The sequence below is a fragment of the Beta vulgaris genome, chromosome 7, assembly GCF_026745355.1.
Source record: "Beta vulgaris subsp. vulgaris cultivar EL10 chromosome 7, EL10.2, whole genome shotgun sequence".
Lineage (NCBI taxonomy): Eukaryota > Viridiplantae > Streptophyta > Magnoliopsida > Caryophyllales > Amaranthaceae > Beta > Beta vulgaris.
The window spans coordinates 51,029,241-51,053,196 of NC_079208.1; the positions used below are offsets into that span (position 1 = coordinate 51,029,241).

Sequence of the window (23,956 nt, forward strand, 5' to 3'; positions counted from 1 at the left end):
GGAAAGCCCCTCGACGCTCAAGTCAGTTGAGATTGAGGTAGAGAGAGAAAGTAATCCAAGTCTAGAGAGAGATGCTCTGGTTTTGTTAGGTGAGAATTGAATACCTGTTCATTGATGAGACTGTTGGCTTTTATAGTGTTGGGGATTTCTCAGACAAGAAACCCTTTAGGGGAGCATCCCAAGACCTAGGGAAGCCTCCACCTTTTTAAGGTAATTAGCTTTTGTCCCCCAAAAAGCTGGTGAATCTTCCTTGGTATGTGAAACTTAGGCCTTAGGAGAGATCCTTTTTATAGTTTATTGGGCCAGATCAGAGGCCCAAACAATTAGCCCCGCGCCAAATAATCGAGAACGGATTCGCGATCCCGGATGCGGTTGGTTGGCGAAATTGTCGGGATTTCATCTCGTCCCGGGAGCCCGACCCGAGTCGGTCGATCTTAGGAGGATTTTCAAGGACTCCTCTTGGATCCCGAGGGAGGCAGCCGCTGTTGCGCTGGGCGATAAGCGTCGACACCGACCCGAGAGTGTCGAGATGTCTTAGAACGTACATAGGTGGTGTACTGGAATCCCGAGTGGGGAGGTTCAGCCCCTTGTGCGCCATAGATGGACCCGACCCGAGAGTGTCGAGATGCCCTAGAACGTACATAGGGGGTGTGCTGGAATCCCGAGTGGGGAGGTTCAGCCCTTTGCGCGCCATAGATGGACCCCGGGCTTGGCTATCCCGACTCGGGAATACCACGGTCCCTTGGGGGAGAACTTCAGGCGTCAGGTGGGGACCCCGACTGGAGGCTCTAGCAGGCACTATCCCAACCCCGATATTAGAATGATGTGGGTGGTCTTGCCTCTTGGATTGACCAAGGGTATCCGGCTCGAGGGCTAATGAACCTTCATGTATGATCCCGAGTTTGAGATGATTGAGCTTAGCTCATTATTTGGCTAAGTATTGAGAGGCCCTTGGATTGACCAAGTAGGGGTACCCAACTTCGGGGGCAAATAGACATTCTCATGTAACCCCGAGTTGGTTATGATGGTACTTAGCTCATTATTTGGCTAAGTATCGAGAGCCCCTTGGATTGACCAAGGAGGGGCACCCAACTCGGGGGCCAATAGGCCTGCCCAGGTAACCCCGAGTTGGTTATGATGGAACTTAGCTCATTATTTGGCTAAGTGTCGAGAGCCCCTTGGATTGACCAAGTAGGGGCACCCAACTCGGGGGCAAATAGACATTCTCATGTAACCCCGAGTTGGTTATGATGGTACTTAGCTCATTATTTGGCTAAGTATCGAGAGCCCCTTGGATTGACCAAGGAGGGGCACCCAACTCGGGGGCCAATAGGCCTGCCCATGTAATCCCGAGTTGGTTATGATGGAACTTAGCTCATTATTTGGCTAAGTATCGAGAGCCCCTTGGATTGACCAAGTAGGGGCACCCAACTCGGGGGCAAATAGACATTCTCATGTAACCCCGAGTTGGTTATGATGGTACTTAGCTCATTATTTGGCTAAGTGTGAGCCCCTTGGATTGACCATGTAGGGGTACCCAACTCGGGGGCTTGTGAAACTCCCTTAGCTCATTATATGGCTAAGTATGAAACTCCCTTGGGCTGACCATGGGTATATCACTCGGGGATGACTGGAGAGTCAAGGTTTTTGAGAGGGCATTTGACCCTTGGAAGTTTGACCATTAACTTTTGGGCCTGAATTTGAATGGGGCCTTTTCTTCTGTTTTGGCCCAATCTTTTGAGGGCCCATTGAGGGTCCAGAGGTTGTCGCGACGCGGAGGGGAGATTTGAGGTTATAAATAGAGATGGAGAGAGAATTTGTCCGTACTCCAAAATCATTTTCACACTTTCACTCTCTCTCTCTAGAATCTCTCTCTAGAATTTCTCTCTAGAATTTCTCTAAGATTTCTCTAGGATTTCTCCCATCTCCTTCTGATCCCGAGTCCTCCGAGTTCTCCTAGGGCGCGCGTTTCCAGATTTCGTTCCCGACCTTGATTTCCCGAGAAGGTACGCTTCTTAGTGATTCTTTTATTTTCCTAGGCTTTTAGGATGGATCCCGAGGTGGATCCCCTTGTTCCCGCTCCATCCCCCGTCAGGTTGTCGGAAGAGATCCGAGGGGTGGATGGTTTTTTAGTTAGCACTCGGGTTCCCTGCGAGGATCCTTCTAAGGTTCCCGATGCGCTTCCCTTGACAAATACACCCGACTCTTTTAGTGAGGAAGATGAAGGGGTGGTGCCTGGGCCCTTCGAGGTTTCTTTGGCCCATAGGCCTTGTAGTTCTAGCTATTTGGACAAGTTGCTTTCTGATCAAGTAGTGACGGTGTCTGAGGAGGCGGATGAAGCTCCTACTACCTCTGGTCAAGAGGTTCCCCTTCTTGACCCCGAGGGTGGTCCCCACACTTTCTTTCCCGAGGCCACCTTTATGAAATCTATGGAGAGAAACTCCAAGTATGTGAGTACTAAGTTCTGGATCATGGATCCTTATTTCATTGTTCGAGCTAAGGGCACGGAGTCGGTCTTAACTCCCCCTGTCGGGTGTGTCTCCGTGTATCATCAAAGTATGCAGATGGGACTTAGGTTCCCCTTGCATCCTTTTATCAAAGAGTTACTCAACAGTTATCAGCTCACCCTTACTAATCTTCTCCCGAATAGCTGGTTGACCATTAACGGGTTTATCGCCGTTTGTGAACTTCTCGGGGTGGCCCCGAGTTTGCGCTTGTGGCGCAACACCTTTACTCTAATGCTTGGTCCAGCTGACCGTCATGCCCGGGATGGTTCCGCTTTCAATGTCGCCCGGGGTATAAGGTGGTTCGCGACCCTCCTTCGAACCAAAAAGGATTCCGCCGCATGTTTTATCATGTTTATACAAATGCCGAGTGGGGCATCCCTATCTTGCCTCCCGAGGAAGGGCCTAGGTTTCGATTGAACCAGACGGTTCCCGAGATGTCTCGAAAAGAGGCCATTGTGGCGATCTATCTTACCACCACCCCGAGGACGGAGTCGGGAGATCTAGCTTATGTGCCCTCCAACTGGTTGCCTACCCGTCATACCATCCGGGACGAGATGTTCCTGGCGGCTGTAGGCTTGAGTTGTAGCTGCGACAAGGGTAATTTTCTTCCAAGCCTTTCTGAACTGCCTTTTAATGCTAAAGATTTGACGTTTGTTTGTTTCAGGTGTTGCCCGAGCTCGTTTGGATCCGGCGATGGCTGAACACTTCACCGATGGAGCTGACTTGGCTGCGAGACTCATGGCGGAGCTTGATGCAGAGATCATGTCGGTGCCACCACCTCCTAAGGTAATCTCTTGGTGGAACTAGTATTTCATCTTAGTTGATTGCGAAAATTTTGGTGGAGCTTGCTCTGATAACTTGTAATCCTTCCTCAGGATACCGAGACCAAGAAAGCCAAAAAGCCCCATGTTCGCTCCCGAAAGCTGAAGGGAGATGTGGAGAAGGCTCAGGCTGCTGAGAAGGCGGCCTCTGAGAAGGTGGCCTCTGAGAAGGCGGCTTCCAAGGTGTCTGAGAAGGCATCTTCGGGGGTCTCCTCTGGAAGTAAGCGTAAGGTCGGGAGCTATCCCGAGCAAGCCCTGGGGGATTTTGAGGAGCCTCTCCAGAAGCGCTCCCGAATTGAGAAGTTCGGGATCGACCTTCCTATTACTGAACTGAGCTCTGCCCAGAAGATGGCTCGGGTAAGGGCAGCTGTCAAGGACATCTATACCGATGCTGATGACAAGGCCATGCTGGATTTGGGCCTAGGAGAGATCAATGCCTTATACGAATCATGGCTTGAGGTATGTCTTGTTTTTGCATTGCTTATCCTTTACCGACTCCAACTATCTAACATGCTTCGATCTGCAGACCTCCATCCGCATGACGTCGGTGATAAATCGACGCTCTCAGTTCGAGCACGGTGTTAATGACCTTAAAGGTCAAGTTGAGGGCCTTAACAAGACTGTCACGGACCATGAAGCTGAGATTCTTCGCCTCGACACCGAGCTTAATTCCCAAAAGGAGACTTTCGAGGAGGCCTCGAAGGCGGTGAATGAGCACAAGGCGCTGTTGGAGAGCAAAAAGAAGTTAGTGGCAGATCTGGAGACCGTCACCCTCGCGCGCAATACTGCGCAGAAGGACCTTGCTGAGGCGAAGGTGAAGCTAGCGAAGTCGAAGAAGAAGATTCGTCACCTCGACCGTAAGCTGAAGGAAGCTTCTTCCCAGGCGCAGGTCGAGCATGGCAAGTTCCTCGAAAGCTGGAAGAGGTCTCCCGAGGGACTCGACTTCATTGGTCAGATGGCTTCCCGTTCTTATGCTATGGCAGTTCGGGATACTAAGGAACGCTTGAAGGGCGTACTGACGGGTCCCGACTCCACCTTGGACTGGAGTGGAGTGGAGGCGGCCTACAATGCCCGTATTGCTGAGGAGCAGCGATTGAAGGCTGCGGCGGTTGCTAAGAAGGATCCTCCTTCCTCCTCTGCTTCTAAGGCGCCCCTTTCGTCTGCTTCCAAGGCTTCTGAGGCCCCGACAGTCGAGCCTGAGAATCCCGAGGCCGATGCTGAGCCCGAGGCCGATGCCGACCCCGAGGATCCCTTGTCTGAGGGCTCTCATGAGGAGGACGGCACTGGAAGCACCGATAGCTCCCCAATTAAAACTGCCGCTGCTTAACTCTTTTTGTTTTTAGACTTGCATGTACTGAATCCTGAGTGTTCTCGGGTTATGTTTTTGTGGTTCCTGAGAGTCTGTTCTCGGGACCTTTAGGCTGTAACTTTTTAAGCTTTATGAATGGAAGTACTTTCTTGATTCATCTTTTGCCTTTCCCGTGTTATGTCATAAATGTGCATCATTCGTTGCAATTATAAGAATTGTCAATCTTTTCATTACTGTTGCAATGATACCGAGCTCTAATAAGGTATTGCTAGTGGCCCCGAGTTGTAACGAATGATAAAACCGACGGCTCAATTGTGGCCAAGGCGGCTTTAGTCAATGTTAAAGACTCAAAAAGGGGACTGGCGAGTACCCCGAGCTGGCTTGCAATTTGATTACAGAAATGGCTCAAGTGTGGCCATGTTAGCACTTTGATTACAGGAATGGCTCAAGTGTGGCCATGTTACAAGGTTACTTAGATAAAATACTTCTTCAAATTGTCTGCGTTCCAGGGTCGGGCAAGGGGGTGCCTTCTGGTGACTCAAGTCGGTATGTCCCGGGTTTGACCTCGGCGACAACCTTGTAAGGTCCATCCCACTTTGGCCCGAGCTTGCCTTTGAGATGGGTGAGGCCTGTAGCTTCCACCTTCCTCACTACCCAATCCCCGACTAGGATAGGGCGAGCCCTGACCCTTTGATTGAACTGTCTTGCTACTCGTAGTTTGTTGTGAATGGATCTCAGCAGAGCATTGCCTCTTGTCTCGGGAAGTAAGTCGAGATTGACTGGTTTTTCTTCTTCGTTCTGTTCGTAGTCGTAGAATGTCATTCTCGGGGATGGTATCCCGACTTCTACAGGAAGGACAGCGTCGCTTCCATAAACCAGGTTGAAAGGCGAATGGCCAGTTGCCTCTTTCACTGTTGTCCTTGCTGACCATAATACTCCCGGGAGATCGTCAAGCCAGCTTCCCTTAGCTCCTTCCAGAGACTTTTTTATCCCATTCAGCACAACTTTGTTTGCAGCCTCTGCTTGACCATTTGTCTGGGGTCGGGATACTGCTGAGAACCTTGTTCTAATGCCGAATCTGGAGCAGTACTCCCGGGTTGGCCCACTGTTAAATTGCCTTCCATTATCGAGATGAGAGTCTTGGGAACCCCAACGGGATGATGTTTCTCCATATGAAGTTCTGCACCTGCTTATCCGTTATGGAGGCCAGTGGTTCCGCCTCGACCCATTTTGTGAAATAGTCGATGGCTACCAAGAGAAACCTCCTTTGCCCCGAAGCGGCGGGAAAGGGACCTATGAGGTCCATTCCCCACTTGTCAAATGGAAGGACAGCTTGGATAGTGGTGAGCTGATTGGTCGGGGCCCGAGGTATATCTCCATGAAGTTGACAATTAGGGCACTTCCTGACCAGGTCCTCTGCATCACGTTTTAGGGTGGGCCAGTAGTATCCCGCCCTTAGGGCTTTCCCGGCTATTGTCCTGGCTCCCTGATGGCTGCTGCAAGCCCCTTCATGGATCTCCCTTAGAATATAGTTCCCTTCAAATGGGGTGACGCATTTTAGCAAGGGGTGCGTGTAAGATTTTTTGTACAAGTTGCCCTCATGCCAGAGAAACCATCCCGCCTTCTTCTTAAGGGCCTCAGCCTCCTTCTCGTCAACGGCAAGAATCCATCCCGAAGATACCCTACGATTTCTGCCATCCAGGTGTCGGTGCGGTTCAAAGTATGCACTTCCAAAGAGTTGATGCTTGGCTGCTCAAGGACTTCCCAAATTATGCTGCGGGGGCTAACCCTTCCGCTGAGCTAGCCATACGAGCAAGGGCATCAGCCTGTTGATTCTCGGACCTGGGGAAATGCTGGATTTTGAAGGAAGTTAGCTTCTGAATGAGCTGTCGGGTCTTGTTGAGGTACATCCTCATGTTGTCTTCCTTAGCTTCATACTCGCCCGAGACCTGCCCCACTATTAGTTGGGAGTCGGATTTTGCTAGTATGTTCTGGGCTCCCCGGTGATACAAATTTGTAGGCCCAGAATGAGTGCTTCATACTCGGCCTCGTTGTTTGAGGCAAGGAAGTCAAATTTCACAGCATATTCCATTTTGTCCCCGATAGAGGGTATGATGACCAGTCCAGCTCCACTTCCCGACTTGGTCGCAGAGCCATCTACCTGTAGCTCCCACGACTCCCTTACTTCGATATCTTCTGGTCGGGAGCAACATTCACTGATGAAGTCCGCCAAGGCCTGCGCCTTGATCGCCCGACGAGTTCATACTCTAACCCGTAATCGGCCAGCTGGTCGGCCCATTCAGTCATTCTGGTTGAATGATTCCTGTTCTCAATTAACTTCCTGATAGGTTGTCCGGTTAGGACGATGATCTGATGCGCTTGGAAATACGGCTTCAACTTCCTGCTCGCCATTACCAAAGCGAACACCATTTTCTCAGCCTCGCTGTACCTCGACTCCGCCCCTCGGTAAGCATGGCTAATGAAATAGACGGGGTGTTGAGATGCTTCCCTTTCTGCAACCAACACCGCGCTGAGCGCATGCTCTGATACCGAGAGGTATATGTAAAGAGTCTCTCCCGGCAAGGGAGATATGAGTTTCGGTAGCGTGGCTAAGTGTTGTTTTAGTTGTTGAAACGCCTCTTCAGCCTCCTGGTCCCAGTCGAACTCTTTTCTTTTCAAGGCCCTAAAGAAAAGCAAGCTCTTGTCTGCTGACCGAGACAAAAAGCGCCCTAAGGCCGCCAGGCATCCCGTCAGCCTCTGTACCTCCCGAACGTTCCGGGGTGAGTCATGTTCAACACTGCATTAATCTTGTCGGGGTTGGCTTCTATCCCCCTCTCATCTACCAGGAACCCCAAACACTTACCGCCAGTTACCCCGAATACACACTTCTTGGGGTTTAGTTTCATGCCATGGCGCCTGAGTGTCGCCAATGTCTCCCTTAGATCCTCTACATGATCCTTCTTCTTTTTGCTTTTAATAATCATGTCGTCCACGTATACTTCTATATTCCTCCCGAGTTGCTCTGCAAAGACCTTGTTTATGGTCCTTTGGTATGTGGCTCCTGCGTTTTTTAGCCCAAAGGGCATCATTTTGTAGCAGTACACGCCTTGGGCCGTGACAAAGGCAGTATGGACTCGGTCCTTTTCAGCCATGGGGATCTGATGGTATCCCGCATTGGCGTCCATGAAGCTGAGCAATTCGTGACCTGCAGTAGAGTCGACTAACCTGTCAATTTTCGGGAGGGGATGGTTGTCTTTAGGACATGCTTTGTTGAGGTCTGTGAAGTCGACGCACATGCGCCAAGCGCCGCTGGCCTTCTTCACCAAGACCACATTAGCTAACCACTCAGTGTATTGGCATTCTTCAGTGATTCCTGCCTCTAATAGCTTCTTCACTTCTTCTGCGGCAGCGGCGTTCCTCTCGGGACCCTGATGCCTAAGCTTTTGCTTGATAGGGCGAAACCCCTCCTTGATGTTTAGCTCGTGGGAAGCGAAGTTGGGGTTCAACCCTTGCATGTCTGCAGCTGAATAAGCGAATACATCCTTGAATTCTGTTAAGGTCTGAACCAGTTGATCCCTGATCTCGGGATTGAGGTTTGAGCCAATCCTCAATGTGTGCCCGACTTCTGAATCTATCACGACCTCTTCGACCTCCTCCACAGGTCGGGGGCGTTCATAGTACTTGGGGTTTTCAGATATATAAACCCCGAGTCCTGTGGGGACTTCTATTGTTCCTCTCTCTTCCTCTTCTTTTCCCTCTTCTCCTCGGGTGCTTTGGCTCGGAAGCTGTTGATATAACACTCCCGGGCCGTTTGTTGATCACCATAAATCTTCCCGACTTGCCCATCGTCGGTCTCATATTGGAGCAGCAACTGATATACCGAGATGGCGGCTTTTATTTTATTCATGGTGGGCCTACCCATAATGACAATGTAAGGCGGGGTGTCAACAACTAGGAAGTCTACTGGAGACTCCTACCTTTTCCTCTCTCCCCGAGCCTTACAGCCAACATTGCCAAGAGGATAGACCGACCCGCCTCCGAAACCAATTACGGTTGGTTAGTAGGGATCACATCCTTCTCGCGTGGTATTTCAGTTTGAGTAGGCAATCAAGTGTGATGATGTCGGCCGAGGACCCACTGTCAACGAGGATCCTCTTTACCCGAGAGTTTGCTATTTTCATTTCTATGACCAAAGGGTCATCGTGAGGGGTATGCAAGTGCCGGTCAGGCTCCCCGAATGTCATTATCGGGCATCTCGTCCTTGCAGGCTCTACATCTAGCACCTGGTGTGTCATTGCTTGGAGGTGGGCCTTCCGAGCGCGGCCAGATGATCCTCCCGAGGCATGCCCCCCGGCTATGACACCGACATACCCGTCGGTGTTGTCACTATCGTTTCTTGCTTCTTTCTCCTTCCCTTTCTCCTCTCGGGGATGCTTGATGTATCTGTTCAACTTTCCTTGATCAGCCAAGTGATCCAAGGCCTTCTTCAACTCCCGACAATCTTTCGTGGTGTGACCACACTCCCGATGGTATTCACACCATAACCTCTGATCCCGCCTATCTTTGGAAGTTCTGATAGGTGGGGGAATGGGTAGTACCGACTTGTGTTTAAGATCCAAGTAAATCTCCCGTCTGTTTCTGTTAAAACGTGGGTCATTCCCGTTATCCACTGCTCTCGGGAGCAATTGTTGGTGGTTCCTCGTGTTTCTGTTTGGCTCCCGGTAAGGGAGCTCTTCCTTCTTCTTCTTAGCCTTTTCCCCGACAGGCTTACAGATATCCGAGGCTTGGATGAATTTCTGGGCCCGACTCATGGCTTCGGTAAAGGTGGTTACTTCATTCTCGGCGAGGGACCATCTGAACTTTCCCGGCCAGAGTCCGGACATTAGGGCGGTGAATGCAACCCCGTCCTGAAGATCTGAAATCTTCAGCGACTCCTCGTTGAATCGCTTAATATAATCCGCAAGGCTCTCGTGCTCTTGCTGCTTGATGGACATTAAATGGATGCTGGTTTTCTTGTGCCTGCGTCCAGCAATGAAATGTTGGTGAAATAATGCCTCCAGAACCGAAAAGTTGGTTAAATACCCGGGGACAAGCCCGAAACCAACTGAGCGCCAACCCTTTGAGGGTCGTCGGGAAATAGCGGCACCAAGTGGCTTCACATCCCGTCTGCACACTCATCTGAGCCTTGTAGGCGCCATATGATCCTCGGGTCGCTACTGCCCGAGTATTGCTCGATGGTGGGGACCTTAACCTTTCCCGGGTTGGGTACCTCCATGATCTCCCGACTGAAGGGGGTCATAAAGTTGAGGATCCCCTATTGATCAAGGTGTTGGTCTTGTTCCGAGGAGGCCCTGAGTCCGCTTCGTCCTCCTGCCTCGTCCTCTTGGACCCGACAGGAGACTTCTCCCGCTCCCTCCTCGGGGTCTGAGAGTGAGCCTGCTCCTCACGGTGCGTCCTTTCCCTTTCTTCTCTCTTCTTGTTTAAGAGGATGCGAGCGTCCTGCTCTGCTCTGCGCCTCCTATTCTCTTCAATAATGCGCCTGGCATCCGAGTTCTGGATCCTCTGAGAGTGAGCCTGTCGGGATCTCTCTCCTCCCACTCGCTGCTCGCTCCGGTTAGGAGCGTGAGTTTGAGGGTTATCCCGGCCACGGGTCTCTGCCCGGGTCATCTCTCGGGGCTCCCCTTGATTGAGCTGGGGGATCCCGGCTATGAGCTGCTGTAAACTCCTCTGCATGTTATCATTCAACTGCCGAGCAATTCGTTCGATGTCCGCCATCGTGACCGGTGTTGGGTCCTCTCGGGGGGCAGAATGCTCGTCATTGCGAGGGGTCGACCCCTCGTCGTCTATGGCCAGGGATTCAACCAAGACGTTGGGTTGGTGAGACTGGAGAGGTGTGGGTTGGCGAGACAGTGAACCTCGGGTGGTTTTCCTTCGGGGTGCCATGTTGCTCTCGGTACGTGATTTTGAGATGTAGTATCCCCACAGACGGCGCCAAACTGTTTCTGCCTAGAAACTAGTCAAAAGAGTAATATGTTTAAGGTGAGAGTCAAATCCCGAATTAGGTTAGAATCCCGAGTCTCGTAGTCTCCAATCCTGCAAAACAAGGAAAAACTGGCCCGGGGGTGTTCCCGGGAAAGCCCCTCCGACGCTCAAGTCAGTTGAGATTGAGGTAGAGAGAGAAAGTAATCCAAGTCTAGAGAGAGATGCTCTGGTTTTGTTAGGTGAGAATTGAATATCTGTTCATTGATGAGACTGTTGGCTTTTATAGTGTTGGGGATTTCTCAGACAAGAAACCCTTTAGGGGAGCATCCCAAGACCTAGGGAAGCCTCCACCTTTTTAAGGTAATTAGCTTTTGTCCCCCAAAAAGCTGGTGAATCTTCCTTGGTATGTGAAACTTAGGCCTTAGGAGAGATCCTTTTTATAATTTATTGGGCAAATCAGAGGCCCAAACAGTTACTTTTGAAAAAGTTGGAAGAAGCATCTTTTTGTCATAAAAGATTTGAGATTGAATAGGTTAAGTTACATTAATGCAAGAGAAGTCCATTTATAAACAATAAAAAACACAATTATGGATTATCTCCATGCCCTTATTTGTTATTTTACATGATTAAGTAGCAATCAACTACAAGCTACTTATCAAATACTTTAATACAAACAATTAATATAATTTATATAAATATATTAAAAGGCGTAGTAAATATATCAAGTACATATACTAAAGTCTTAACCATTGGACTAAGTTGTATTTAGTGTTATTATCATAAAGTATTATATTAATAAGTGAATTTTTTTCTAATCCAGACCTAATAACTAGTGATATTCAAACCCAGCTAATATAGTCAGCTAGTAACAAATGAAATCAGATAATAATTATCAACTATTCACTAATTGTCAAACATAGCCTAATTCTATTTTGGGCCATGCTCGGACCTCTGCTACGTTGATTTGCCATTTACGAGTTATGAGTATTGAGTGGCAGATGGGCCGGACCAAGAGAACTACCTGTAAGGTTACAGGCTGTAACTTAGATACGAAAATAAGCTACAATTTCAGAAAAGATTAATCTAAAAAATATCTACATAACTTTGAAAAATGCCCACTTCAGGACTTCTTTACATGTTAAATATTATCCGTCCGTGTTTCAAATAATTGGTTTGGTAAAAAAAATCCAAACCTAAATTCATCTTTTATCTTATTAACAACAATGAATTTTGTAGAATATTTGTACTACTTTTTTTAGATATAAAATGTTGCAATGAAGTAGACAAGATTGACAGGCTATTTGTCATATCTATCGGGAAGCAAACAAAGCAGCTAATTGGATCGTCAATGTTGGTCACTTAGTTTATTCCGAATTTAATATAGATCATTGTAGTCACTTTGCTCTTCACTCTATTCTAGTAAACAATAAGGTTAATTGGAGCTCCCCTCGTGCGAAGGGTTTCCTAACCTTCCTTTCTCCTTACCTTTTATATATTTAAAAAAAAAGGGTAGACATGATTGATGTCAAATCAAAGATACTACCCTTATATAAATTTATCAACTAAACTAGTTGAAAGTTGACCAAAAACGATTTCATTCATCATACATACGGGTGTACTATGTCCACGATGTACCCAAGACTAATCTGTGTACATTTGCTCATTTGAAACTCTCTTTTTTGATACATTTTGCTCATTTGAAAGCAAAAAAAAACCTTGAATATATATATTATTTTTTTAAGGTAAGATGAAGTTCCTTGCAAGGAAGAGTGGAAATTGGGGATCTCTCCTGGCAAGGGGTGAGACTCGACCCCTAGACCTGTGGAATCGGAGGTGATGTCAATACCACTAGACTATCACCTGCTGCTCAAATAATCTTGAATATGCCATGCTCACAAATCACAATACACCCATAGTGTATAATAAGATTTGTATACCAAATACTAGTCCAAAGACAAAACATTACATCTGTAATTTATATCCAACAATGTAAGTAGGTAAATTTGATGAATTCAATCAAATCCATTGCCATTACTTAGTACATTAACGCGGAAATTGACATAGTCAAGATGGCATAGACTATTAGTACATCATACGGAGAACTACTCTTCCCAAGCTCCCAACCATTACCATCTGCAGGCTGCAGCTACATCAGGTGCAAACCTCACAATCGTACAGAGCTTACACAGCGCCATGCCATCCACAAACTCGAACTCGCTAACGTTGCCATTACAAGCCTCTGGCCGCGACAACTCCTCTGAAACACCAAATCTAGCACCATGGCGGGAATTCTTCAACATTCACGCACTCTCAATTCCCGACTCTCTCCTCGATGCCACAACTCGTCTCCGCCGAAACATAACTCATTTTAGTGTCAACTACATCAACCTTGTTACCAGCATCACTTACCTCTACTTAGGCTTTTTCGTCGGCCCACTTCCTTTCACCCTTTTGGCCTTCTACCTTGTCTCGACCATCACGTGTTACTTGATCTACGTGAAATCCGAGTCCCTTCTTCTTCGACGCATCTTCCTTGGCCTGCTCGTTTCGATCACGGTCTTACTGTTCGTTGTTATGCATGCCTGGATTGATCTTCTAGCCGTCTCTATAATATTTACCTTCGTTGTTTGCTTGCATGGTGTGCTTATTAAAGTTCCCTCTAATGAATTTGATGGACTACACATTGATGCTCAACCTCAGCCGGATCAATCTAGTCCCCTTGTGTAATTAAAGTCTTTGGTTTTTTTTTTTTCATTGGATCTACAAAACCTGTTTAATTTGTTTAGTTTGGGAGTTTGACATTGTCTTTCTGTGGCCAATTCATGTATGTGACTAGTAAAAGTTCTTTTTTAAAAGGTTGAGTAAAATGTTCAGCTTGTAGCGTGTCTTGTGGAAATCAGAATGATCATTAAATTATTATTGCCACAAAACTCACAGAATACTAAAGAATGTGCCCTGCACTTTGGAAGGGGAGAAATTTGGGATCCTTCTTTCAAGGGGTGAGAATTGAACCCTATCACATAAGTAGAAAAATGGCCTTACAAGTTACAACCACTAGGCCAACTTTGATCCTCGTGTTAATGTCTTATATATCATGGTGAAATATAATAGGTACAGAGGTACTTGAGTACGTGACTCCGTATGTCCAAAAAACAAGGTGGCCAATGGGCGGGTCGAGCGGTGGCCAATACACGCTAGACTGGCTTGCCATGGCATGTGACTGAATCCACAACACGTCTTGCAGGCTGGGAGGGATGGCTGGTGGGCTAGTTTACTCAGACCCACAACGGTGCGGTTTGGACTTTTGCGGTTGATGAAGCGGATCATGGGTTTGATGGGCTGGATTGGGCTAGAGCGCTGGACCATGCTAGCGATTTTTATTATTTAATTTTTTTTAAAAAAAGTATTTAAAATATATAAACAAAATAGTGAAGTATTAGGATTATTGTACATAAAGTCTGAAATTAAATAAATTCAGATGATTAGTAATTTGTATGATGAATTAATTCTAATCATTTTTTTTTTAAGAAAAATTGATGTTAAGGGTCCCAACTATGTCCCAATATTTTTAATAGGTACTAACTATTGATTAACTTATGAAAGTCCTAACTTTGAGGGGGCATCTTTTATTATTGGACCCAGATGACTTATCACTTGTCGAGTAGGTAAACTAATATTATTTTATTTTATTTTAAATTTATTTAATATTTCAACATCTATGTTTTTTAACTCTTGAACTCATTAACCACGATAGGAAAAATTGTGAAATAGTACCTCTTATAGCACTAATTTTGTGAACTTGTACCTTTTATATATTATTTTGTTAATTAGTACCTTTTATTCTGCTAAGTCATCATCCTTGTGTAGATGTACTCATTTCGGTTTTTTTGGATGATAAAGCAGTGAATCTAGCAAAAGGAATATACCTCTGAAATTGTAGAGAATTGACTTAGAATTAAATTTCCTATAATTAAATTGTATTTGATTATTAAGAAGAATTTTATTGACAGGGAGAATTTTGATGTAGATGGAACAAAGTTAATGGTTTATGGAGAAGAGAGGGATAAAAATGGGAGGATTAGTAGGGGCAAGAGGGACACATGATGTGAAAGAAAGAATTTACAACACACACACAAGAATTGGAGAGAAAACAATAAAGTCAATGTCGGAATCTTTACCAATTTGGCCGGAAATATGAGAAAAGGTATTGAAATTAAAATATTAAAAGTAATTAAAGGTACTAGTTGACAAAATAAAACATACAAGTACTAGTTCACAAAATCAGTGCTATAAAAAGTTACTCCTTCCACCCATAATATAGTGTTTACTTTTCATTTTCCACGAGAATTAAGGAAAATGGAAGGAGTAAGGGCTTTCTAATTTCTTGGTACCTTTGTCTTTGAACTAACTATTTACTTTCTTTTTCCTTTAAATTAGAATAAAAAAGCAATAAATGTTCATTGAAATGACGTAAAACAATAAATAAGGGCACATATTTTAAAGAAATATAGGAGTATTTTGGATAATTTATGTAGAAATGAAAGATAACTTAGTCCAAATAAATTAATAAAAAAAAAATTAACCACAACATTCGGAAAACTATAGAAGAAATACGAGCTTTATATTATGGGACGGAAGGACTACTACTTTACAATTTTCCACCAACATACGTTACGGTATTGACAATTTGACATAGTCAAGATGGCGTAGACTATTAAAACATCATAGGGAGTACCACTCTTCCCAAATTCCCACCCAATACCATCCCAAACCTGCAGGCTGTAGCTACATCAGGATTCAGGTGCAAACCTCGCAATCGTACAGAGCTTAATTACACAGCGAGCGCCATGCCATCTACAGACTCGAATTCGCTCACGTTGCCGTTACACGTCTCTGGCGACAACTCCTCGGATACATCAAATCTAGCATCATGGCGGGAATTCTTCAACATTCATGCACTCTCAATTCCCGACTCTTTCCTCGATGCCAAAACTCGTCTCAACCGAAACTTAACACATTTTAGTGGCAACTACAACAAACTTGTTATCATGATCACATTCCTCTACTTAGGCTTTGCCGTCGTCCGCCCATTTTTTTTCACTCTTTTCGCCTTCTACCTCGTCTCGAGCATCATAGTGTACACTACATCTACGTCGATTCCAGCTCCCTTCTTCTTCAACGCATCTTCCTTGGGCTACTTGTTTCGATCACGGTCTTACTTTTCGTTGTTATGCATGCTTGGATTGAACTTGTAGCCGTCTCCGTAATCTTTACCTTCGTTGTTTGCTTGCATAGTGTGCTTATTAAAGTTCCTTCTAAATTCTATTGAATTTGATGGACTACATATTGATGCTCAATTCAACCAGATCAATCTACGCCCCTTGTGTGATTAAAGTACGTAAGATAATGTGAACTCCTCGGTTCTATTGTATTACATGTGTGATTTTTTCCTATTTGTTTAGTTTGGGAGTTTGCCATTTTGTATTTCCATGGCTAATGTATTTGAAATTTTCCTATTTGTTCAGCTTGTACTGTGTCTTAATTTGTGGAAATTAGAATGATTATTAAATTATTATTGTCACAATTCATAAAATACTAAAGGATGATGTGCACATATGCTGCCTTACTTTAAAAATTCATCATATCAATTCTTATCATGGTCAATATTATAGGTCCTTAACTCCGTATGTCCAAATCATGCTTCGGATAGCTGTTTTGGTCATAGTCACTGAGTCATCACTTGATCTTGCAAGAGATCGTCTACTTTTAGTTTAAAATTAGGTACAGCTTAAATCCAATATTAAGAACAAAACATGCCACTTTTTTAAATATAGTGACTAGTTTAATCTATGTGAAAGTATTGGGTCAGACCGTCTGACCCAATATTCTCGTCAGACGGGCTGAGCCCAGTACTATAAAAGTGACAAACGACGTCCCAACTGGAGATTCCGTGAGGCTTCTTTGAGTGAGGCTTCTCAATCAGGTTATGATTATCCCTTTCTAGTTTCTTCTAGTTTTGCACTCTTCCTTACTCCCATGATAACTCTTGCCTGTTAGAAAGTTTTTCCACATAAATGATATTCAAGTCGGAACTGCGGAACTCAATGTCAGAGCTGCCACCTTCTGACCAAGAGATAACTTCCACATTTCCATGTGCCATCATATCTTTGGGGAGTTAATAAGTAGTAAGTTGTTGGGCTTGAGACCTTGTTTTGCATTCTTCTTTACTACTTTCCCTTCCCCTCACCAAATAACTGTTGTCTGCCACAATTTTGTTAAGCTGGCAGAAGAGGAATGTAGAAGAAGGAGAAAACAGAGGTTAGTGTTTTGTTTTCTTTTCAGTTGGACTTTGTTTCTTTCAGTTGGACTTTGTTTTCTTTCAGTTGAACTTTGTTTCATAATATGTATACCAACTGAAACAAATAATAGACCAACTGAAATAAACAATGGACCAACTGAAAGAAATAATGGGCCAACTGAAAGAAATAATGGACTAACTGGAAAAAAATGAAGACTACCTGAAAAAAAATGAAGACTACCTGAAAAAAAATTAAGACTAACTGAAAAAAATTGGAACCACCTGAAAGTCGTCCGACCAAAGATTATGGTCGGACGAGTCCGACACAATATGTTCTCATAATCTATTTAGGGACCAGTTTAATCTATTTCATGATCAGTTTAATCTAACTCATTCAATGACTAGTAGTTTAATCCATTTAGTGACTAATTTAATCCATTCAGTAAGACTACCAAATTATTTTTTGAAATTTTTTTGTTATAATTCGAGAATCAAGAAAACACGGAAGAAGAAGAGAATGGATGAATAGGATAGTGTTGGATTAGAGTAAAATGAAATGGGCTTATTAGAAAAATTCAGTATTGAAATCGTCTAATTTTATGTTAAATTAGACCGCCTATTCTAATAATTTGTGATTAGTCATAACTTAAACTTACTTCTGGTAGGCAGCATTGTGTAGATAGTATACACTTAATTTTTAAATATTTAGTACTTACTAGGTAGTCCCAAGGGCAATAAAGTATAGGACATTCGATCCAAATTAAAATTATAGGATACCATTTCGATTCAAAAGATTCAACCCTAATTCCATGAAATCAAAGTATTATAGCTAATAAAAGGGGTTAAGTATAAAGAAAAATTTTCTATAAAATAAAGAATAATTGACATCAACCAATAAAACTAAGTGGCACACATAAATGAGACGAAAGATTGTTTTGCTAGTCTAGGAAGATGGGATTCTGTTTTCTTTATACTTTAAACTTCTTTCTATTGTTCTTCGAGTGATGTCAATATTTTTTGGCTTGTAAACGACTAAACATGTCTTTGTAGAAACAAGACTGAGCATTTAAATAGATATATTTTGCTTTTTGAAGATTGGTTGGATGAGGTTTGAGGACAGAGATTGAAAGGTATTATTCCCATATGTCCATGTCTTAATCAACTTTTATCATTTTGAATATTATAGGTTCATTTATGCGTTAATCAACCCCTCATCCATATTTAAATGGAAAATTTGTCAATTTTTTTTATGAGTTCATTTTTGCGAAAACAAATCAAAAAATTAATTAATTTTTGCAAGAAGAAACCTGAAACCATTTTTCGGTGTTGACCCTTATCTTTCCTGCGTTGTCCCTAGCAATTTCCCTTTCACCATCACATGATCATAACACCATGAACCACCCCCCCCAACCACGGAACCCACTACCACCAAAAATGAAACGGAAACTACCAAAATAAAAGAACGAAAACCATCGAAAATCGTAGAAAAAAACCACAAATTAGATTCAAACATAAAATCTCAAACATAGCGAAATTGCAAAATAAATACGTCGAAAACCTTTGCTCAAGATTATCTCATTTCTTTTGCTCAACCAAAAACCACAAATGAGCAGATCTCGAACTTAAAAACTCAAAAATCGAATTTTAGGGTTTGATACTTCGAGAGTCAAACCTTAAAATTCGATTATTGGGTTTGAACAAGTACTTGAAGTTGAGATTCAACAAAAACAACCCAAAAAGTAGAAGGAAGAGGGAGGTAAATCAGAAAGGGATGGGGCTTAGACTCTGAAGAGGCAGGATCGAGAGAATAAAGTGGGAACCATGGGAAGTGAGAAAGACAGGATGAGTGAGAAAAATAGGGAGAGGGGTGGCTGGTGTGGTGGGGGAATAGCGGCAGTGTTGGTAGTGGTGGCTAGGTGGTGACTATGGAGGAAGAAGGGAAATTGCTAGGGTCAACGCCGGAAAGATAGGAGTCAGCACCAAAAAATGGTATGAAGTTTCATCTTGCAAAAATAATTAACTTTTTGGTTTGTTTTCGCAAAAATGATTTATAAGATTTTTTTCGCAAAAATGAACATTCACTCGCTCTTCCCGTCTCTCTCCCCGAATCCACAAAACATATATTGAAACGAAACTTGACATAACTCTGGAATACAAATCATAATTACTGTACAAACCGAATACTTATAGTTATCATTATTAATAATTTACTTTGAAATGATACATAACTCTGAATTTAGTATATAACTCTTTAGTATATAACTCTGACGATCCGTTTGGTAGTCATTATTAAATTGCAGTAATGAGAATGAATTTTAAGTGTAATTTTATTAGGGAAACACCCTTAAAATCTCCATGAGGAGCCATTTTTTTCTCCATGGACAAGCAATCTCACCCTAAGCTTGTGTTTTTGTCTCCAAGGGGAATCAATTTTCATTACCATTTATTACCACCTATAAGGTGATATTGGATGGGAATGAAAATTAACATTACCATGAAAATAAACAATGATGTTCTTCACAAATGTACACAAAAATGCATTCGCATTATCACCATCTATAATCAACTACTAAACGGACCGTGAAGGTTATGAAATCAAATCTTATACAATTCATTTACTAATTTTTCTTTTGTTACATGAATTATGTGTAATCCAACAACCTTAGAAAAAAAAAAGTTTGCAATAATGAATCAAGAGATTACGCTTTATTTACAAAACAAATGTAAATCATCTTCACCACACCCTACGCCACATCAAACCAAAACCTGTGCCTGAATTCTCACCCTTTTGAAGTTCCACTCCTCAACATCAACAATGTCCGCAGAACTACCACCTTCCTCCGCCGCAACAACCACCAGACCATGGCCTGAATTCTTCGACACAAACTCACTATCTCTCCCCGTCTCTCTCTCCGACGCCACAACTCGTCTCAACATCAACCTAACTCACTTCCGAGTCAACTACATCAACATCTTCCTCATCATCTTCTTCCTCACTCTCTCTTTACGCCCACTCTCTCTCCTCATCATCTTCGTCACTTCTCTCGCATGGTACTTCATCTACTTCTCTCCTCAATCTTCGCCGATTGAAATCTTAGGGTTCGTCAACGACGATCGCATCATCGTCGCTGTACTCGGTGTAATTACAGTTTTAGCTTTGTTCTTCGCACATGCGTGGTTGAATTTGTTGCTCGCGATTGTAATTGCGGCGGTTCTTGTTTCTTTGCACGCTGTTTTTAGGGGTTCTAGTTATGGAGATCAGGATCCGTATGGTGGTCTTCTTGATGCTGAATCTGGTGGTTATAGTGAGTTCTAGTTTTGTTTTTAGGGTTTTTTTTCTCGATTGGTGTTGATTTGTGATTTTTAATTGGAATTGGAAATCTTATTAGTTGACATGATTGAGCTTAATTGGAATGAATTTTGTTCCCGATTGATCGAATTTTGCCCTAATTGCCTTCGCAATTTTATCCAATTGTATTGAATTTCAGATGTAGCGCAACGTTTGGAATGATTTTGTATTATTTGCATTCAAATTGCTTTCATTGTCAGGTTTTGGAGTTCAAAGAAGTTCATTCTTTTCCCCAATTTAATGCATACAGAAATACTGAAGAATATGCTAGAAGTAAAGCTTATTGAGCTCTCTCACTTGTCTTTTGAGTTTGTATTCCATTGAAGAGATAATTTTCCAGATTGTAGTCAGAATAACATTCTTGAGTTGAATCTTGACGATTCAAATTGCATTTGTTTAATGGAGAGGGTCGGAAATTTGTCTTAATTGAGGATATATTGCTGACAGCCTAATAATAGTAGTACCTGAATACCTGACCAACACACAGCTATCGCTCAAATATTATTGTTATTCGGATTCTTCGTTTTACCTCAAGTGCCTGAATCGGATTCTCAACACTTTGACATGGGTAATGTATAATTTGACGCCTTACCTTAGGCCTGAAATTTTCATAGATAGCTAGATTGGACCCTTGGTAACTTGATTACAATTTGCAAGATGTATTATGAAGTATAAAAGTGCACTAAAATAAGACTGAAAATGAATTGGACACTTAACACATTTTTGAGTAACATAGATACTATCATACTTGTATAAAAATGGGGGTTACCAGCAACGCCAACCACCTCTGCATCTGTTATATTTTGATTGATTTTTTTTTTACATTAACGCGTTAAGGAGAAGGACCACATTGGACCGTAACCTCCCGCAGGTATATCTTATAAAACTTCGCAGCCCCATGCTATTGGGAGCGGGAGAAAACGATAGAGGGAATCCCCGCCCCTTAGAGCTGTAGTTGGCAAGAATTATACTTACATTCTTAAGGTTACAAGTTGAAACTCTTACTAACTACAGATTACGCCAATTCTTCACCAAGTACTACTTACTTGGTAATGAGTTGGTATCTCGATTGCAACTTGAAAGTCGTATTACACAAAATTGCACTAAAACAAAGTTTAAAGGGAGATGTATATGATTCTAATGATAGACAAACTTTTTCTTAACAAGAACTAAAACTATTTTTGTATAAGATAAGATAATTAACCCAAGGACTAATCCTTACTATTCTAAACAGCAAAGCCTTGAAATTCGAGGCGATACTTTACTAAACTACCACCTCTTCCTAACAGGAACTCAACTTAAAAAGCAATGGACAATCCATTTAAGTAACAGGTATGACACATTATGAGGACCTACAAAACTTTATTTACTGTGCTTAAACATATCACTAGCTGTAGCAGCTTTGGTCTCAACTTGCGGAAAATATTGTATAAGTGTACCAATGGAGACAAAATATTTTGCATTTAAGAAGTACTTCATTTATTACGAGTCTTAAGTTTTTATTAACATATGCTATGAAATCTGAAATACATATCTGCTCAGTTTCATTTCTTCATATATCTCATAACATAAGGTATCAGAAACATGAACTTTAGACTCAGATCAAAATACATTATATATTTAGTTCCTTTGGATAAAGCTCTTACAAGTTACATCCAACATAAGTGTAAGTATATTATATCCCCATTTTCTGCCATCTCACTTCCAATTCTCCGAGCAAAGCAAGGCTTAATTTTGGAAGCCTCATCAGCATATAAATGCTGGTTCGCCAAAAAACAGTCATGCACCCATAAGTCTCTCTTAAAAATCAACATCCAAAAGAAAAGAAGAAAAAAACCCAATGCAATTTTTGCAAATTGGGTCAAAAATTTTGGATGAAATAAGAGAAGTTGATAAAAAGAAGTTGCATTACTTTTTGAGTAATCAAACCCAGCTTGCTAGGTGAAAATCGAAGGGAGAATGACCAGAAAAAGGGGAGAAAAGGCACCACTAGCTGAATAGTTGTACCCTAGAAAAAGGTATATAGTAACGTATATATTTAGCTAGTAACTGAAATGCACCGGATTTCATCAGAACTCGCGCAGATTTAATAACATGGAGGGATGTACGTTTACTCATCGCCTTGGATGTACCAACAAAGAAGCATAGTAGCACATCTTCTAAGAATGTAAACTCGAGCACGTTGCTCTTTAACCAAAGAGGCACACTTCCTTGTGAACCCATTACCTTTTCTCTTAGAAGGAACATAAGGAATGCTCTTAAATTGCTGGATTTGAGCCATGAGTAAATGTTTTTTAAGAGAGAAACAAAAGAATATAGTACAAAAGAATTTTAGGGAAAGAACAAGATGAACCTTACAAGGTGAAGAAGAAGTACTAGTACTAAGAATATGAGAGAATAATAGACAATGTTGGTGTATATATATATGCGTATAAGTTGACAAGAAACTTAAGGGTGATTTAAGAGGAAGGTGAATATGACTATTATCGAGAAAAGAGTGGGATTTGTAAAAGGAGAAAGACGTAATGTTCAAGGAGGGGGAGTGAACGTGGGCATGAACTTTAAATGCAAATTACTAACAACTTGGTAGTAGAAATATTGGAAAATGTTTAAAAATTGAGTTAGGCTTAGCTATTTGGTAGTTTTTAATTACCTCAAATTCTTATGAAATTAATGTGGACATATTTGTGACTGTGCTGAGAATCAAGGTTAGCCTTTTAGTTGTAAGGTCCTTCTTCCACCTCTGTGATAGGAGTTCGATTTTCACCCGTTGCAAGAAGGATCTCCAATTTCTCCCTTACTTGCAAGGGAATTCTTCGTACCTTGAAAACAAAAATTTGTAACTATATATAAGGCGTATATCTTTTCAATTTCATGCTTAGCAAGCTAAAATCTAGCCAATAGTTTTTAATTGAAAATGTTCTCTTTTTTTAATAAGGCATTCCCATTTTTCTAAAAATTGCTTTGATAGCTGATTTATGTTATAATTTTCTTGACTGATTCTATTGATAAAATTATACTATTAAATTTATCTTAAAAAATATTATAATTCTTTTTGTTGTTGTCTTATAACAATTATCTACTAGTTTTTATATGCACGCGATGCGTGCGAAGATACGTAGAAAATTAATTTCTTTTAGGAGATGAAGAAAATTAAATTAATTATTAATTATTTCTGATAAATTAGGAATATTTGAATTGTTGATGGTTTTCTTTTTGTAATATTTTTTTATTTTTTAAATTAATTAGGTAGTTTTATTTTTTATCTCTATTATATAAGACAACACATGGGGGACACCAAAAAATAGAAAAAGGAATAAAAGAAAAAAAAAATAGAGGATAACTAATTATTTCATTTGATGAAAAAAAGGAGGGAAAGTAGGACATTTAAACTGAACATCAGTTGTTTTAGAAAACAAAATGTAAATTAAAGACTACTCAATTTATTTTATTTTCTACTTCATTTGTTATCACGTTATCGCACGCATTGCGTGCATGGTTTTCTTTTTGTAATATTTTTTTATTTTTTAAATTAATTAGGTAGTTTTATTTTTTATTTTCTCATTAAAGTAAGTAGTTAGAATAGGGATGTTATGAAGGTAAAATGGGATTTCTAATATTTTGGCGTCCTACCCCACTTCCCATATAGAATAGAGATTTATATCAAGAGTAACTAGACGATTGAATACT

The 23,956-nt window shown here is 42.1% G+C and overlaps 3 protein-coding genes across 3 annotated transcripts; 2 read left to right on the forward strand and 1 right to left on the reverse strand.

The window, feature by feature from the left end:
* The first annotated feature begins 2,799 nt into the window (after nucleotides 1–2,799).
* LOC109134490 (uncharacterized) lies at nucleotides 2,800–5,087 on the forward strand. The gene is made up of 3 exons (XM_019248242.3): nucleotides 2,800–3,293; nucleotides 3,383–3,787; nucleotides 3,855–5,087. The coding sequence occupies exons 1-3, from the start codon at nucleotides 3,201–3,203 to the stop codon at nucleotides 4,653–4,655; spliced, it is 1,299 nt and encodes a 432-aa protein (XP_019103787.2). The 5' UTR covers nucleotides 2,800–3,200; the 3' UTR covers nucleotides 4,656–5,087.
* Nucleotides 5,088–8,704: 3,617 nt separating this feature from the next.
* Nucleotides 8,705–9,631, reverse strand: LOC130589565 (uncharacterized). Its single transcript, XM_057390861.1, has one exon. The coding sequence runs from the start codon at nucleotides 9,629–9,631 to the stop codon at nucleotides 8,705–8,707; it is 927 nt and encodes a 308-aa protein (XP_057246844.1).
* A 9,980-nt stretch (nucleotides 9,632–19,611) lies between these two features.
* LOC104899656 (PRA1 family protein D) lies at nucleotides 19,612–20,356 on the forward strand. The gene has a single exon (XM_010686883.4). It carries the CDS (start codon nucleotides 19,733–19,735, stop codon nucleotides 20,231–20,233), a length of 501 nt encoding a protein of 166 aa, XP_010685185.2. The 5' UTR covers nucleotides 19,612–19,732; the 3' UTR covers nucleotides 20,234–20,356.
* The last annotated feature ends 3,600 nt before the right edge of the window (nucleotides 20,357–23,956 follow it).